The following is a 16,307-nucleotide window of genomic DNA, read 5'->3' as shown; positions in this document are numbered from 1 at the left end:
AGGGGCTATTATTACTCTATGATTAACAACAGTAGACAGATTTGCCTCTCATTGACCCTTGTGACGTATTGTGACTACACTTGGGAGAAATGCTTCTTTGATGATGGACAAGCTCTTAGCTGCCTCGAAGATGTTAGTTTTCCATCTTGGACTGGGTTTCCCTGGTGTCCTTATCTTCCCTGGTATGGTAACTCTTATGGTAACTTGCATGGTAATAATTTGCAGTAACTAGTCCCTTAGAGACTTTAAAGAAATCCATGAAATAAAAAAGGAGTCTTATAAGCTGGTTGTTCCTTTTTTCTCTCCCATAAAAATGTCTCTGCTAAATAAATAAAACTAAGGCATTCTGCTTCTGTGGAGCAGAAATCTACCAGCTTTGTTTTAAATAGGATTTTTAGCAAGCTGTTAGTAACAGAGGAAATGTCTATAAACATCTGTCGGCCAAGGTTTAAAACAGAGATGCAAGGGAAGAGGTGAGAGAAGGACTCCCAAGCAATGCTGATGGTAACAACTCTCACCACCCTTCACTGTGCTTTGCAACTCCCAATTCCTCCTCCTTCCCTATCCACAAGCCACATCCCAGTCTAGGCTTCAGGGAGAAGGGGAAGGGATGTTGCAGGTCAGTGAGAGACAGACTTGAAAGACAAAAGAGAGCACTGGTTTGTTCAGTTTCATGTAGGAGGATGCATAAAGCTCTAATACTGGTTCTATTACTAGCTTTTCTCAATTGAGTAAGATTTAATCGGATTTTTCAGAAAGGAAAAACCCAGTATACAAGCCTATACTTTGAAACTGCAGTCACAAGGAGACGCTTTCGAAAGTCCATAAATCTAATTGATAAAAATCGAAAAGGATCACATTCAGCTGTGAGCTCTCAAAACTATTTCTTCAAGGTTTTGTGGGCAATTCTGTTGATTAGGTGATGAAACATAAGTGATTTCAGTAGATCATACTGTCACCCAGATGTTATGGCTAAAATGTCTGTACTATGGGTGATTGTCACTGTGCATGTTTTGTAAGCAACCACTTCCTTGTTGAAGGAGACAGTCTCCTTTTGTTTTTATTCTTCCCCCACGTGCTCAGGGACGCCCATCAGGAGATGCCTTTATCCAGATGAAGTCTGCGGACAGAGCATTTATGGCTGCACAGAAGTGTCATAAAAAAACCATGAAGGACAGATATGTTGAAGTCTTTCAGTGTTCAGCTGAGGAGATGAACTTTGTGTTAATGGGGGGCACTTTAAATCGAAATGGCTTATCCCCACCGCCATGTAAGTTACCATGTAAGTTTTTCTTGGGTCTTGGCGCTATTCTACGCTATATGCTGGTAGGTGCTTAAGCTGCTTTCATAACTCTCTGTGCCCCTGGTTCTTTCTAAGGCAGGTGAGGTGGTTACATAAGGCTTTCCCATCTGAAATCGGTAGTATCTGGTAATCATTTAAGACCTTGGTTGTGGACACCCATAATTAGAGATTCTACAAATAACCTCCTTTCAAATTATATTCTTGCTTTTCCAGTGATAAGCACTTGATTTCTGAAGCTTAGTGTGCTCAAGATAAGCACTGACTCTGGGAGACAACCTGGCTATGTAGATATTTTAATACGTAATAAATATTACATATTAAATACATAACATTTAAAGGTAAAATAAGTATGGACAGATCCTTTCTTTTTTTTCCTGCAACACATTAAGCTTTTTTGTTTAGTTTTTTTTTTTTAAAGAAGGGCGAGTTGATGCCCGTTTTGCATTTTTAATTTTTTGAGCAGTAAGTATTTGGGGGGAAGGATAACCTGAAGAGCATCCCTCTTGCTCTCCAGGATATCTGGAATGAGCAAGTTAGTTAAAAAAAAAAAAAAAAAAGCGTAAATAAATTTAGCCAACGTTACCATTGGATCACAGGATCAGTGCTTAATACCAAGCCATATGCTGTTGCTCATGGGTACCTGGGTGTACGCCATCTGGAATCCTGTTTGAGAGGAATAAGCCCTTTAGTCGGGAGACCAAGTTCTGCTTTGTGACTAAGGCACATTTGGGGATCTGATGTTTAAAACTTGAGTTTTCTGACCAAGTTTTCACTTTTGAGTAAGCCATACCTTGTTAGGAAGCCCGGTGGGTATGTTTAAAGAAAGTAGCACTTGGAATACAGTCCAAAGATAACTGAGAAAGTAAACTGGATTATGTGCTTGATTCCAATAAAGTGGGGAGTGTTAAGACATCACTTTCTAATAAAGAGGTATCTATACCAATAAACCTATTTGATAAAGTATTATTCATAGGACATTCAGTAGGGCTTAATCCTTTATTTCCCTTGGAATTCCTAACTGCTAATGTTCCATTTATCTGCTGCTTGCTATTGGTGGATATCTAAGAGTTGATCATTAATGAGTATCAAGTTTTAAAAATTCATGATTGGGCTTAAGTGGATATCTTTTTTTTTTTTTTTTTTTTTTTTTTTTTTTTTTTTTTTTTTTTTTTTTTTTTTTTCGGGACGCGGGCCTCTCACTGTTGTGGCCTCTCCCGTTGCGGAGCACAGGCTCCGGACGCGCAGGCTCAGCGGCTATGGCTTGTCCCCTGCATCGGCAGGCGGAGTCTCAACCACTGCGCCACCAGGGAAGCCCAAGTGGATATCTTAATGTAATCTTAGTTGTAGGTTTCCTGTCCATAAACCACTGATAATATCAGTAACTTTTACAATTTCCCTTACTGATAATCTGTCAAGCATTATGAGATAAGGGAATTTCTCCATCATGTATAACCCAAATTCTTTTGCTGTGATATCCTTTTACTCCTCTCTTTCTGGTGGAAAAGTCGTCATTACAGACTTCGTAAGACTTTTACTTCTTCCCTTTTCCCCCTCACAAGCCCTAAAATAATAATAATTTCCCTGGCGGACCAGTGGTTAAGACTCTGCACTTCCACTGCAGGGGCCACGGTTTCAGTCCCTCGTTGGGGAAGTAAGATCTCGCATGCTGCGCAATGCGTGGCCAAAAAAAGAATTTTTTAAAAAAATCTAAATGCATTTTTACATAAAATATATTTCCATATCTTTTAATACTTTCTAAAAATTTTATTTAAAATTTGCCCATTTGTCAATTTAGTGGAAGAGTTCACTCATTAAAAAATCAGAATTCTAATTTATGCATGCTAATATGCTTGTTCTACTGGACTTTTTTTTTCCTGCCAACTCGCTTTAGGTGACAATCTCTTTATGACTTATGTGCCTCGGTTTGTTCTGTTTGCCCTTTTTGTGGACTCTTTTAGGCCAGGGATCATAATTTTAAAATTATCTACATTAGGTATCTACCATGTAGCAATTTTTGATGGGTATGAAGGAGGTACCCAAAAGTTGAATATGAAATCAATATGTTGGTCTTGGGGTTTTTTGTTTGTTTGTCTGTTTTTGTTTTTTTTTTTGGCTGTGCCGCGCAGCTTTGAGGACCTCAGTTCCCTGACCGGCCTTGGTGGAAGAGTTCACTCATTAAAAAATCAGAATTCTAATTTATGCATGCTAATATGCTTGTTCTACTGGACTTTTTTTTTCCTGCCAACTCGCTTTAGGTGACAATCTCTTTATGACTTATGTGCCTCGGTTTGTTCTGTTTGCCCTTTTTGTGGACTCTTTTAGGCCAGGGATCATAATTTTAAAATTATCTACATTAGGTATCTACCATGTAGCAATTTTTGATGGGTATGAAGGAGGTACCCAAAAGTTGAATATGAAATCAATATGTTGGTCTTGGGGTTTTTTGTTTGTTTGTCTGTTTTTGTTTTTTTTTTGGCTGTGCCGCGCAGCTTTCAGGACCTCAGTTCCCTGACAGGCGTTGAACCTGGGCCACAGCAGTGAAAGCCCTGGAATCCTAACCACTAGGCCACCAGGGAATTCCCAGGTCTTGGGTTTATGTACCCATATTCAGCTGACTCACTCATCTCCATAGACATATAGAAACTCTTAAGAAGAACAAAAGGCAGTAGAGATTTTCCTGTGAAAATTATCCAGTGGGCTTCAGCTATTTGCAACATATATTAGGTGGTTCTAGGTTTGAAAATTAAAATCAGGAATTCCAAATTCAGGGAACCTCTCAGTTGTCTCTTCTGTTGGGTGCAGATGGCTTGGAAAGTTGTGTTCATCCTACACATTAAAGCTAGTGACCAGCAAGTGGTCTCACTTAAGTGAGTTACTGGGCCTTGAAGATGTTGCATAACCAGAAGACAAAGGAATTCCATCCTTTCTATTTTCTATTTAATCTGAATCAGATTTTCATCAACTGACTCTCAGGAAGACTTTCAGGGTTATCTCCCAGGTTGGATTTTTTTTATTGTTTAGACTGGTCTGAAGATGTAGATTAGCATCCAAAACCCATCTTCTGGGTTGCCTTGAAGTGTTACACGATCCAGAGTTAATCTACTCCTTTTAGGTCAGTTTACTCTGGCACAGTCGATGCTTTGGCATAATACGTGGTCCTGGTGAACAGTGTTTTATCATAACTGTCTTCGTGTTGTACTATAGAGTAGCTAACAATATGAACTAGCAGCGTAGTGCTCAAAGGGGAAAAAAGCCAGCTTTTGGTTTGAGGTTACACTAAATGTCAGTCTGTCCCATGTTTCTTTTTTCTTTTTCTTTTTTTTTTTTTTTTGCGGTACGCGGGCCTCTCACTGCGCCACCAGGGAAGCCCTGTCCCATGTTTCTTTCCTCAAAGAGTTAGTTTGTGGTAACTGGCACTTAGAAGTGGGAAAAAAAAAATCACGTGTCATGAAATGGTTGCGAAGACTTGAAAGTCCACTGATACTGGTTTTTCCGAATTTCAGACTAAGAACCGTTCTTTAGGTTGACGGAGTGTGTGAGATTTGAGATTGCTTCTAGGTGTTATCTATATAACCAAAAGGAAGATGCTTGGGATGGTATACAGAACTGGTCTCTTTTTTTCAAATGTATATATGGAACAGCGACCTTGTAGCTTTAGTGCTAGCACATGTGTCAACTACTACAAATATATCTCAAGGTCTCTCTCTTTGCTTATTTAGGCCTGTCTCCTCCCTCCTACACATTTCCAGCTCCTGCAGCAGTTATTCCTCCTGAAGCTGCCATTTATCAGCCCTCTGTGCTCTTGAATCCACGAGCACTGCAGCCCTCCACAGCATACTACCCAGCGGGCACCCAGCTCTTCATGAACTACACAGCGTACTATCCCAGGTAAGGCTCTGATGGAAGTGGAAATGAGGAACAGAAACAAAGGACTCCTTTAGTAGCCGCTGCCTGAGTTCACAAAAGAATGTTGTCTGCCACGTTGAAGGTTAGCATGACCGGCAACAGTTTCTGGTCATATCTCTGACCAAGAAGGTTGTTTCAAGACAAACCAAAATGTTTATTTTTTAACCATCTATTGACAGCATGATATTTTAGGTTATGTGTGTGTACAACCTTCCATTTTTCCTTCTATTTTAGGGTTGTTAGTGAGTAGCACAGTAATCATTGTAATAGGGTGGCAGTATCGTGAATGAATTACAAAATGGGAAAATCCATGGTGAGGACAATTATATTTTTAAGTAACATGAATTCACGTCAACCCAAAATAAATAAAAACTGTTGTTTTAAATTTTATAGGGCTTGTATTCTTTCCCCTCTAAATCTTTACTAACAAGTCCAGAATGAGATAAAATTCAGTACTTTATTAGAATCAACATATTTTAAATCTGATTATTTTTAGTTGTCCTCAATTTCTTGGAGGCAACAAGATATAATGGAGAGAAATTTGTCAGTCTGGAAATTGGGAGGCCCGGGTTTTGGTCTCTCTGTTCTTCTACCTGAGGCAATTCACTTGACCTTTCTCGTTGTTACAAAATGATGAGATCAGCCAAGCTTTTGGAGTCCCTCCCAGGTCTGATTGCCTGTGATTCTAACTGGGATATATAATAACCTCTCGTTCTCAATTTTCTTTTAAAAAAAAAAGACAATATTTTTTTTGAAGTCTTTGTTTGGACTTCCCTGGCGGTCCATTGGTTAGGACTCCACACCTCCACTGGAGGGGGGCCCAGGTTCGATCCCTGGTTGGGGAAGATCCCACATGCTGCAAAGCCAAAAAAAAAAAGTCTTTGTTTAGCTACTAACCAGTTCACTTTATTAAAATAAAATTTTACTTTGGCACAAGCAATATTGCTCAAAAAAGTTTTAAAGTATACCAGGCCTTGTTTTTTCCTTCTCAAGCTATTTAAAATAAATGTTTTGAGTACATCCACCAAATGTGTATGTGAGTTGTTTGTTTTTCTTTTTTGTGGTACGCGGGCCTCTCACTGTTGTAGCCTCTCCCGTTGCGGAGCACAGGCTCAGTGGCCATGGTTCACGGGCCCAGCCGCTCCGCGGCATGTGGGATCTTCCCAGACCGGGGCACGAACCCGTATCCCCTGCATCGGCAGGTGGATTCTCAACCACTGCGCCACCCGGGAAGCCCTATGTGAGGTTTTTGATAAGTGGCCTGGAACTTATCTATCTGATCTCTGTGTGGTGTTTTTTTTTTTTTTTTTTTTTTTTTTTTTTTTGGTTTTTTTTGGCCTTGGTACGTGACTTGCAGGATCTTAACTTCCCCGACCAGGGATCGAACCCAGGCTCCCTGCAGTGGAGGTGCGGGGTCCTAACCACTGGACCGCCAGGGGATTCCCTGTCACACTGTATTTTTTATTCCCTCTCCATCTGCAGTTTCCCAATAGGGAGCAAGAACTTTGGAATCTTGGTAGCATTGAAACTGGTAGCCACTTTTTTTTTTTTTTTTTTTTTAATTTATTTTTTTTGTGTGTGTGGTTTGCGGGCCTTCCTCTGCTGTGGCCTCTCCCGTTGCAGAGCACAGGCTCCGGACGCGCAGGCCCAGCGGCCATGGCTCACGGGCCCAGCCGCTCCGCAGCACGTGGGATCCTCCCAGACCGGGGCGCGAACCCGGTTCCCCTGCATCGGCAGGCGGACGCGCAACCACTGCGCCACCAGGGAAGCCCAGCCACTATTAATTAAATTTGTTTAGTTTTTTTAAGGAATTTTAAAAACATTCATTAATGCTATTGAAAATGTTCTTTTTGTTTGTTTGTTTTGTTTTGTTTTTTGAAAATGTTCTTTATTCTCCTGGGGAAGAAGAATAGGGAGAAAGCCATGATAATCATCAGCTGGCCATCTTTTGAAAGCTTGAAAGGGCTCAGAAGCATAAGTAATTGTTCATGGTTGAGTACTATGTCAGACACCCAGCCCAATCCCAATCTGTCACCTTCTCTAGACCCTGTGACAGTCACTTGCTGGTAGTGGCTCTGGTTATAAGAAAGATCTGTCTTACACCATCAGAATGTCAGGAGTGGAATGCTTTGTGCCACTGGATGCCTGGTGCAATTTCTTGTGCCTATAATACACTTGCAAAGTATCCAGTTCCACCATTGCCTTGCTATCTGGACACTGTTAAAAGAAGGAATCTCTTAGAAATAGTTTTCCATCATAGTGAGATGGGAACTTGAGTCTTGAATTGAAGCCCCAAAGGCAAGCGGAATTGACATTTATGGCTTAATAGCTCCTGAATTTTGGGCCCCTGCTTATATGTTAGTTTTTTTTCTACTCGTAGTTTTAAAGTTTGTAATGTCCTCATTATTAAGTCTAAGAGGATAGAAGTAGTGAGTAAAAGTAGACTCCCATTTTATACAACACCAAGTCCAAAAGTAACCACTACTGTCAGTTTGATAACATACACGTATCTGTGTGCTTGTAAATAATGTGGCGTACTAACGTACTGCCCACTGGTTTGTTTTGTCTGTTTCTTTGTTTTAACTTGCCAGTATGTCATTGACTTCTTCCCTAAGGAATATCTGTATATTTACCTCACTCTTGTAACTTCCATATGATATCCCAAGAGTGAAAATATATCATAATTTAACAATTCCTTTATTTTTATAGACATTTAATTTTATTTTTCTGTTAAACAAAACTTCTATTGATCTTTAAATACTTCTATTTCTGTAGAACAATTTCACAGGAGTGGGATTTTTAAATCAGAAGTCATGTGTGTTATATTTAAATTAATATTTCCAAATAACTCCTAGTATGGTTCACTCTCTTAATTTACATTTCCCTAATTCTAGTGAAATTACTGACACAAAGTGTTCAAACATGGGGATGTGCTGTTAACCATACTTAAAATCTGTAATAATTTAAAAAGCAAATTCCAAAAACAATGAAATATTTTACAGTTTTGGGAGAAAGCCATTAATTTCTAACATCACATGACTGTAAGGCATTTGAGGCTCTGTATTGTAAATGTTTAAGTATATTTTGGCCTATTCTCTGATACGCAGGAAAGTGTGAGATAGCATGCTTTAGGCTAAAACAAGATATTAAATCAGAAGCTCTGGAGTTTGTCTCTTTTTAAATTAAAAAAAATTAAATTCCCTCCATTTTTTTTATATTTCATTGAAGTATATTGATTTACAGTATTGTGTTAATTTCTGCTGTACAGCAAAGTGATTCAGTTATATATTCTTTTCCATTATGGTTTATTACACAATATTGTCCCTCCCCTTTTTTTTTAATTTTTAAAAAATTTCTATTGGAGTATAGTTGATTTAAAATGTGTTATCCACTTTTTAAATGAAATATGTCTGTTTGACTTCAGATTAATGCAACATGTTCATTACTTTAAAACATCAAGATGCTAACATTTTGCAGACTTTTAAAAGTATGCCCCTCAAAAAAAGTGACTGGTTTTAGTGTTTTTAACTTTGAATTTATCTGGGCAAACTATCATTTAGTACCTCTGTGTGTGACATATTGGGAATATTAAGGTTAATAAAAATATGGACCCTTTCTGGAGTAGAGTAGCTGACAGAGTTCATCCCTGTGCAAAGTCAGTGACTTCAAAGGGCTCCTTCAGCTAGTGGGCATTTATTCTTATTTCCTTTAACTTGGTATATTTGGAGATAGAACCTATGATGGGTATTTCGTCATAAGGATTTGGGTTACTTGAGGAACATTTAAGGAGAAAACTGAACCAGTGAATTGCTTTCTTTTTGTTTATTGTTAAATGAGTTTTTAGCAGTCTAAATGTGTGGCTGTAACAACAGCATCTTGAAGAGCAAGTGAAATTAAAGCAAGTGGTTCTATTTTCTGCTTATGAACATTGGTTTTTCCTTTCACCCCTTGGAAGAAGATTTCGGTTACCCAGTATCCCAGAGCTTAGCCCAGGGTACAAAAGAATTAGAAAGGACTATCTGTTCATGCCCACCCTGCTTATTACTCGGAACTCTGTTTTATCACACCTTGTCTCTCCCATTACATAAAGTCCTACCTTTTGTTCTGACCTCTCATTTTTCTTAGAAAAGAATGTTCTCTTTTGCATCAAAGCTGTAGCACAGGTAAGAAACATGCTGGGTCTTCAATGAAATGTCATGTAATTTAAAGAAAGATGGATTAACATAAATGTCTTTTGTATATCCATTGCCTCACCTTTTGTAGGACATTATAAATAATAACATATCACCTTGAACCAAAAGAGAGGGCAAGGGATGTTTGACATTTTTAATGAGTGATGCTTTCTTTGCATGCCCATGAGAAAGGTTTGGGAGGTGTGGGAGGGGACTTTTATTTTTTCGGGTAACCATTACTTATAAAATCATATTCTTTCTACCCAAGCAATGAATACGTATATTTAGTAATATTGAGGCATTCTGCAATGCTTGGTTTGTTGTGTGGTGTTTTTGTATTCTATTCTGAAATTCTTTGCACTTGAGCCAAAAAGAATACCAAGCCTCTGAGAGATGCATGCATTTCCAATTTTGAACACTTGGCTTTCTTATTCCAGTTTCCTTTTGTTATTGAGATAAGTATAGGTTCACAAGCGGTTGTAACAAACAGTACAGAGGCATCCCATATACACTTTAACTAGTTTCTCGCAATGGTAACATTTGACAACCAAATGTAAAGTTAAATTTAATTTCTAATATACTCATTGAAAACTTTCTCTTTTTTTTAGTATATATTTTATTTATTTATTTTTTGGCTGCATCAGGTCTTAGTTGCAGAACGGGGCGTCTTCCTTGATGCATGTGGGATCTTTCGTTGCAGCACAGGCTCCAGAGCACATGGGCTCTGTAGTTTGTGGCATGCAGGCTCTCTGAGGCGCGGGATCTCAGTAGTTGCGGCACACGGGCTTAGCTGCCCCGCCGCGTGTGGGATCTTAGTTCCCTGACCAGGGATCAAACTTGCATCCCCTGCATTGAAAGGCAGATTCTTTACCACCAGGGAAGTCCTGAAAGCTTTCTGATAGGACTAAGAAAAAGAAAGAATTCTTGTTTTAAAAAAATTCTTTTTATAACTTTTAGTGCCACAAATGTAAACTGGAACTCAGCATGCAGTGAAATTATACTAGAACATTGTAACAATGCAATATTAATGCAATATCAGGCAATGTTGTTATAACGGAGAAGCACCAGATAATAACTGTTGGTGGGAACAACTTTTTTTTTTTTTTTTTTTTTTTTTTTTTTAGTTTGAATGACATTGCTAAATGATGTAAGCAGGAACTGCTGTGGGCAATTCAGTCTATACTATCAGTCCCTGAGAATTCAGCATAGTTTCATGGAATAGTCATTTGTTAGTCTAAAGACCTTATTCATACGATGAGCAGTTCAGGGAATTTAAAATATGCTTAAAATTCTTTTTAGCATTGTAGAAAATTATCAAGTGCAGTGAACTTCAAGGAAAAAAATTTTCATTACCCAAAACACTTGATTGATTTCAATGTGTAAGGTTCTTTTTCCCTAAGGATTTTTTTTCTTACAAAATGAGGATGGTATTATACATGTTATTTTCAAGCATAACGTTAAAAGAATCTATTACAGAAATTTTCAAACTAACATAATTTGGGAGAATATCTATTACCCAATTTCAAGAATATCAATATTTCCCAATCTTGTATCATCTGTTTCCATGCGTACCCTGCTATACCCTTACCCGCAGAACATTTTAAAGCACAAAAACCTAGAGATCATTTCTTTCACCTGTTGCTATTTATGTGCCCAATATAACTTTAAGCACCTTATTCTTAAGCATTAATGACTTTAGTTAAAGCAGAACTTAACTATAACACATGTGCCAATCTTGATAAACCTATTTTGCTTCCATTGCCCTATTTAAGCATTTCCTTGGTATATCTTTAAGACATTACCTTGAAGTAGGCTTAAAGGAAAAATTGACATTTGTCTATGAATTTTATCTAATAATACAGAGTAATGACTTGATTTTCTTTACTGTGTGTTATGTGGTCTTTTAAGCTGCCTTTTTTTTCTTTTGGCTGCTTTGGGTCTTTGTTTCTGCACAGGGGCTACTCTTTGTTGTGGTGTGCAGGCTTCTCATTGCTGTGTCTTCTCTTGTGGAGCTTGGGCTCTAGGCTCACGGGCTTCAGTAGTTGTGGCTTGCTGGCTCTAGAGCGTGGGCTCAGTAGTTGTGGCTCACAGGCTCTAAAGCGCAGGCTCAGTAATTGTGGCGCACGGGCTTAGTTGCTCCGCGGCATGTGGGATTTTCCCGGAGCAGGGCTGGAAGCCGTGTCCCCTGCATCGGCAGGCGGACTCTCAACCACTGCGCCACCAGGGAAGCCCTCTGGTGCTATTTTAGGTGTTCAGGAAATCAGGCTATATCAGTAAATACAAACAAAGGTATCTGTCCTGAAGCTTACATTATAACTTTCTTAGATCCAAATGCTGCTATTCCCATACATCTTATAAATATGTATCTTATGGAACCAATTTACTTGTAATTTAATGAGAAACATGGCTCAAAATTTGGACAGTTCGCTTCCTGATTTTAAAAAAAAGCAAAAATTGTTCAGCTTTCCCCGGCTTTATAAAAAAACATTAAAAATTAATATTCTAAAAAAAAAGTCACTGTTTTCTAAACATGTAAGAAGATCAGCTGTTATTATTTTATACTTTAAATCAAGCAAAAAAGTTACTTATAAAATAATTTCTACTATAGGATTCAGTTTTCAAATTTAAAATGAAGCTTTGTGAGGGCAATTCTTGTTTTGAGTAAGCAGTCTGTAACTTTACTATGTATTTGGAGCATATTATGATAACTGTAGTAGGGGTTTTTTTTGTTTGTTTTTGGTAATCTTTGACATAATTAGGGTAAGTTAAGTTTAGTTACCAAACTATTTTGACAGTACCTAAATTTGCTTACTATTTCAGTGAAATAGAGTCTTAGAAGATTTCTTTATTCCTTCCAAAGTGTTTTTATATTTGTTGGTTACTTAAACTTTCTCCACGAGGTAGATGCCCATGCACAGAGCACCTTGTACAGCCTTTAGGAAGAGCTAACAGAAATTGAGAATCCAGATGTGATCATCAGTCCCTCAGCCTTAGTATTAAACTCAAAAAGAATGTTGAAAAGTCATCCTTCTTGAGATTGTTCATTTCAGATGAACAAGTTAGTTCAGAAATTTCCTACATGAAAAGTGACTCCAGCTTTTGCACTTGCTAGGATTAAAACATTGTTTCTCCAGTCACTTTCCAAAAATATATGGTCTTTGTAACACTAGGGGTGTTAATAACCTTAATGCAAAGGCTCGGTGCAGTAATTTTGCAAGAAGTGGAAACCAGATTTCTTTTTGCAAGACTTCTCGGCATGTTTTCTATGTAAATGTGTTTTTATGTGTTTTAATTTTCTATGTTTTTTATGTGTTTTTTAATTAATGTGTTTTAATTTTCTACGTTAATGTCCTCTCAGCCAGAGGAGAGAATATAGTCTTCTATTCTTCTTTTCCCTTAACCTCTTTTTCTAATAGGACAGTTAATGCTTTGATCCTCTCTCATCTAGAGAAATATGACACGTCCTCAAATTATGAATATTGTCATGCTATGACTACTTCTGTTTTGGAATGCTGATAACATTGGTAGCATAACACTGATAACATCAGTGTTACCAATGTTTAGTAATTTGTAATTATTAGATGAAAGGGTGTTATGAGAATTGTTTCCGATGGAGTATATATTTGTTGTTAGACACCCTGGCCTTCAGTATTTTCATCTTTCCCTGCTCTACAAAGAATTTTCTATGAGTTATTAGGATACATAGAATATTATAAAACTAGATTATGTAAATTAGGATTTGACAAAATATAAGATAGGAAGAAATGTTTGATAGTCTGACAACAGAATCTTAGGCAATTAAATTAATATTGGCATAACAATCATAGGCTCTGACCAGGAGGAAACTTGAATTACAAAACTCATAATTTCAAAGGAAAGAAAGTCATTAATTCTCAGGGAAATACAGTTTTTCTCTACATTGGATTTGAAAGTTTTTACCCAAATACGTAGAGAGAACATGGAATACTGCCGTGGGGGAAATCTTCACCAACTTTATAATGTAGTCAGTGGTGTGCTTCATTCAGTAGTTTCTTTTTCTTTCTTTTTTTTTTTTTTTTAATTTATTTTTGGCTTCATTGGGTCTTCGTTGCTGCGTGCAGGCTTTATCTAGCCGTGGCGAGGGGGGCTACTCTTCGTTGCTGTGCGTGGGCTTCTCATTGCAGTGGCTTCTCTTTGTTGCAGAGCACGGGCTCTAGGCGTGCGGGCTTCAGTAGTTGTGGTACGTGGGCTCAGTAGTTCTGGCACACGGGCTTAGTTGCTCTGCGGCATGTGGGATCTTCCCGAACCAGGGATCAAACCCGTGTCCCCTGCAATGGCAGGCGGATTCTTAACCATTGCGCCACCAGGGAAGTCCTCAGTAATTTCTTAATGCAATCTCAGTGTGACTTGCTGAATGAGTCTCAGCAGTAATGTCTTCATAACTGTGATGCTCTAGCAGTTTTCTGAAATAAACCTTTGGGGAGACCCCTCTTGTGCTATTTACTTTTTCCCTTCATTTCCTCTCATCTCCCTTCAGTTCTTTGCCCATTCAGGCAACTCCAACAGGGTTTCTTACCCAGCTCAAGTGCAGTCTCCTTGTTAGTTTATGCGATGCGGTACAGTCCCTCCATGCACTGTAGGACCTCGGAGTTCAGGGTTACATTGACTCGCTCATTTGGCCCCTAACCCTTGGGTTCCTTTGTAGTTTTATCAATTTTTGAACCTCTGTAGCTTTTGAGTAGTGGTTACATTATTGTTACCATGTACACCTGAGACTGATAAATACCGACGAGAATCTGAACCCTAGCTAAAGATATAATGGAGGTAAAAACCCAAAACAATGACTTAAAATGAATGTTAGGATGAGCTACTGGCATAGTCTTGTTTTGATGGACAGCTCTCTTTTTGCCGTTATTTAGGCTGTGGTTAAAAAATACCTTATCTTTCTCTAAACCACCGCCACAAAGCAAATGCACATAATTTTTACGTTACCCTTATTCTGTGGCGATGGCATAATCCATTTATACTTTATACTTTGAAGCTATTCTTATGTTTAAAATTGTTTCCCTTATACAGCACTCCCTACCATTCCTTAAATTACATGGGATTTGAAAAAGGCTAAGATTTCCCGATAACTGAGTAACTTTCCACGGAAAGCATTAAATATCTCAAACATTGACTGTAAATTGTACTTAACTGAATTGGATTAGTTGAAAAGTTATTTACTTATTTTTTTAAATAAATTTATTTATTTATTTTTAGCTGCATTGTGTCTTCATTGCTGCACATGGGCTTTCTCTAGTTGCAGTGAGCAGGGGCTACTCTTTGTTGCTGTGCGGGAGCTTCTCATTGCGGTGGCTTCTCTTGTTGCAGAGCACAGGCTCTAGGCGTGCAGGCTTCAGTAGTTGTGGTGTGTGGGCTCAGTAGCTGTGGCTCCTGGGCTCTGGAGCACAGGCTCAGTAGTTGTGGTGCATGGGCTTAGTTGCTCCGCAGCATGTGGGATCTTCATGGACCAGGGCTCAAACCCATGTCCCCTGCATTGGCAGGAGGATTCCTAACCACTGCGCCACCAGGGAAGCCCTAAAAACAGCTTTATTAAGGTAGTTTACATATCATAAAATTAACCTATTTTAAGTATACAATTCAGTGGTTTTTAGTGTATTTACAGAGTTGTGCTGCTAATTTTAGAACAATTGTGTAAACTAATTTTTAGATAATATAACAATCTAATTTTAGAGTAACCCATTACCCCCAAAGGAAACCTGGTGTCCATAAGTAGAAACTCCCATTCACTTCCCCTCTACCCTTACTTGCCCCTCCCCCATCCCTAAATAACTGTCAATCTATTTTCTGTTTCTATGGATTTGCTTGTTCAGATATTTCATATAAATGGAATCATACCATATGTGGTCTTCTGTGACTGGTTTTTTTCTTTTGGCAGCATTGGGTCTTCATTGCTACATGCGGGCTTTCTCTAGTTGTAGCGAGCAGGGGCCACTCTTCGTTGGGGTGCGCAGGCTTCTCATTGCAGTGGCTTCTCTTTTTGCAGAGCACAGGCTGTAGGCATACGGGCTTCAGTGGTTGTGGCACGCGGGCCCAGTAGTTGTGGCTCACGGGCTCTAGAGCTCAGGCTCGGTAGTTATGACGCACGGGCTTAGTTGCTCCGCAGCGTGTGGGATCTTCCCGGACCAGCACTCAAACCCGTGTCCCCTGCATTGGCAGGCGGATTCTTAACCACTGCACCACCAGGGAAGTCCGGCATGTGAACTCATAGTTGCAGCATGTGGGATCTAGTTCCCTGACCAGGGATTGAACCTGGACCCCCTGCATTGGGAGAGCAGAGTTTTAGCCACTGGACCACCAGGGAAGTCCCTGCACATTTTTTAATTCAGTTATTTTTCTTACTGTTTTTTAGTTGTAAAATTTCTGTATATATTCTAGGTAGGAGAGCTTATATGACTTACAAATATTTTCTCCCAGTCTGTGGGTTGTCTTTTCATTTTCTTGATGGAGTCCTTTAAAGCACAAACGTTTTAAGTTTTGGTGCAGTCCAGCTTATCTATTTCTTCTTTTCTCACTTATATTTTTGTTGTCATATATAATGCAAGGTCATGAAAATGTATTACTACATATTCTTTTAAGTGTTAGCTCTTACACTTAGGTATATTATCATTTTGAATTAATTTTTTATGTGGAGTGAGGTAGAGGTCTAAATTCATCCTTTTGCATGTGGATATTTCATTGTTCAGCACCATTTACTGAAAAGACTATTCTTTCCTCATCAAATTGTCTTGGAACCCTTGTCAAAAATCAATTGACCAGGGAATTCCCTGGCTGTCCAGTGATTGGGACACCACGCTTTCACTGCCGAGGGCCCGAGTTTGATCCCTGGTCGGGGAACTGGGATCACATGGGCTGTGCAGTGTGGCCAAAAAAAAAAAAAATCA

At 38.8% G+C, this 16,307-nt stretch overlaps 1 protein-coding gene across 8 annotated transcripts in view; it reads left to right on the top strand.

Moving 5' to 3' along the window:
- ESRP1 (epithelial splicing regulatory protein 1) overlaps positions 1–16,307 on the top strand; it is a 59,408-nt gene that overhangs the window by 25,715 nt on the left and 17,386 nt on the right. For 4 of the 8 annotated variants that reach the window (XM_007116674.4, XM_007116672.4, XM_007116670.3 and 1 more), the window contains exons 12-13: positions 1,084–1,282; positions 5,023–5,191. In XM_007116674.4, the coding sequence (XP_007116736.1) occupies positions 1,084–1,282; positions 5,023–5,191 (368 nt within the window). Of the gene's footprint in view, positions 1–1,083; positions 1,283–5,022; positions 5,192–9,334; positions 9,373–16,307 lie in introns of all 8 variants that reach the window. The other 4 variants (XM_055091117.1, XM_055091119.1, XM_055091118.1 and 1 more) reach the window with 3 other exon arrangements.

Source organism: Physeter macrocephalus, chromosome 15, assembly GCF_002837175.3.
Source record: "Physeter macrocephalus isolate SW-GA chromosome 15, ASM283717v5, whole genome shotgun sequence".
In the NCBI taxonomy this organism is placed as follows: domain Eukaryota; kingdom Metazoa; phylum Chordata; class Mammalia; order Artiodactyla; family Physeteridae; genus Physeter; species Physeter macrocephalus.
Note: the sequence above shows the minus strand (reverse complement) of the source record. Positions and strands in the feature narration are given on the sequence as shown.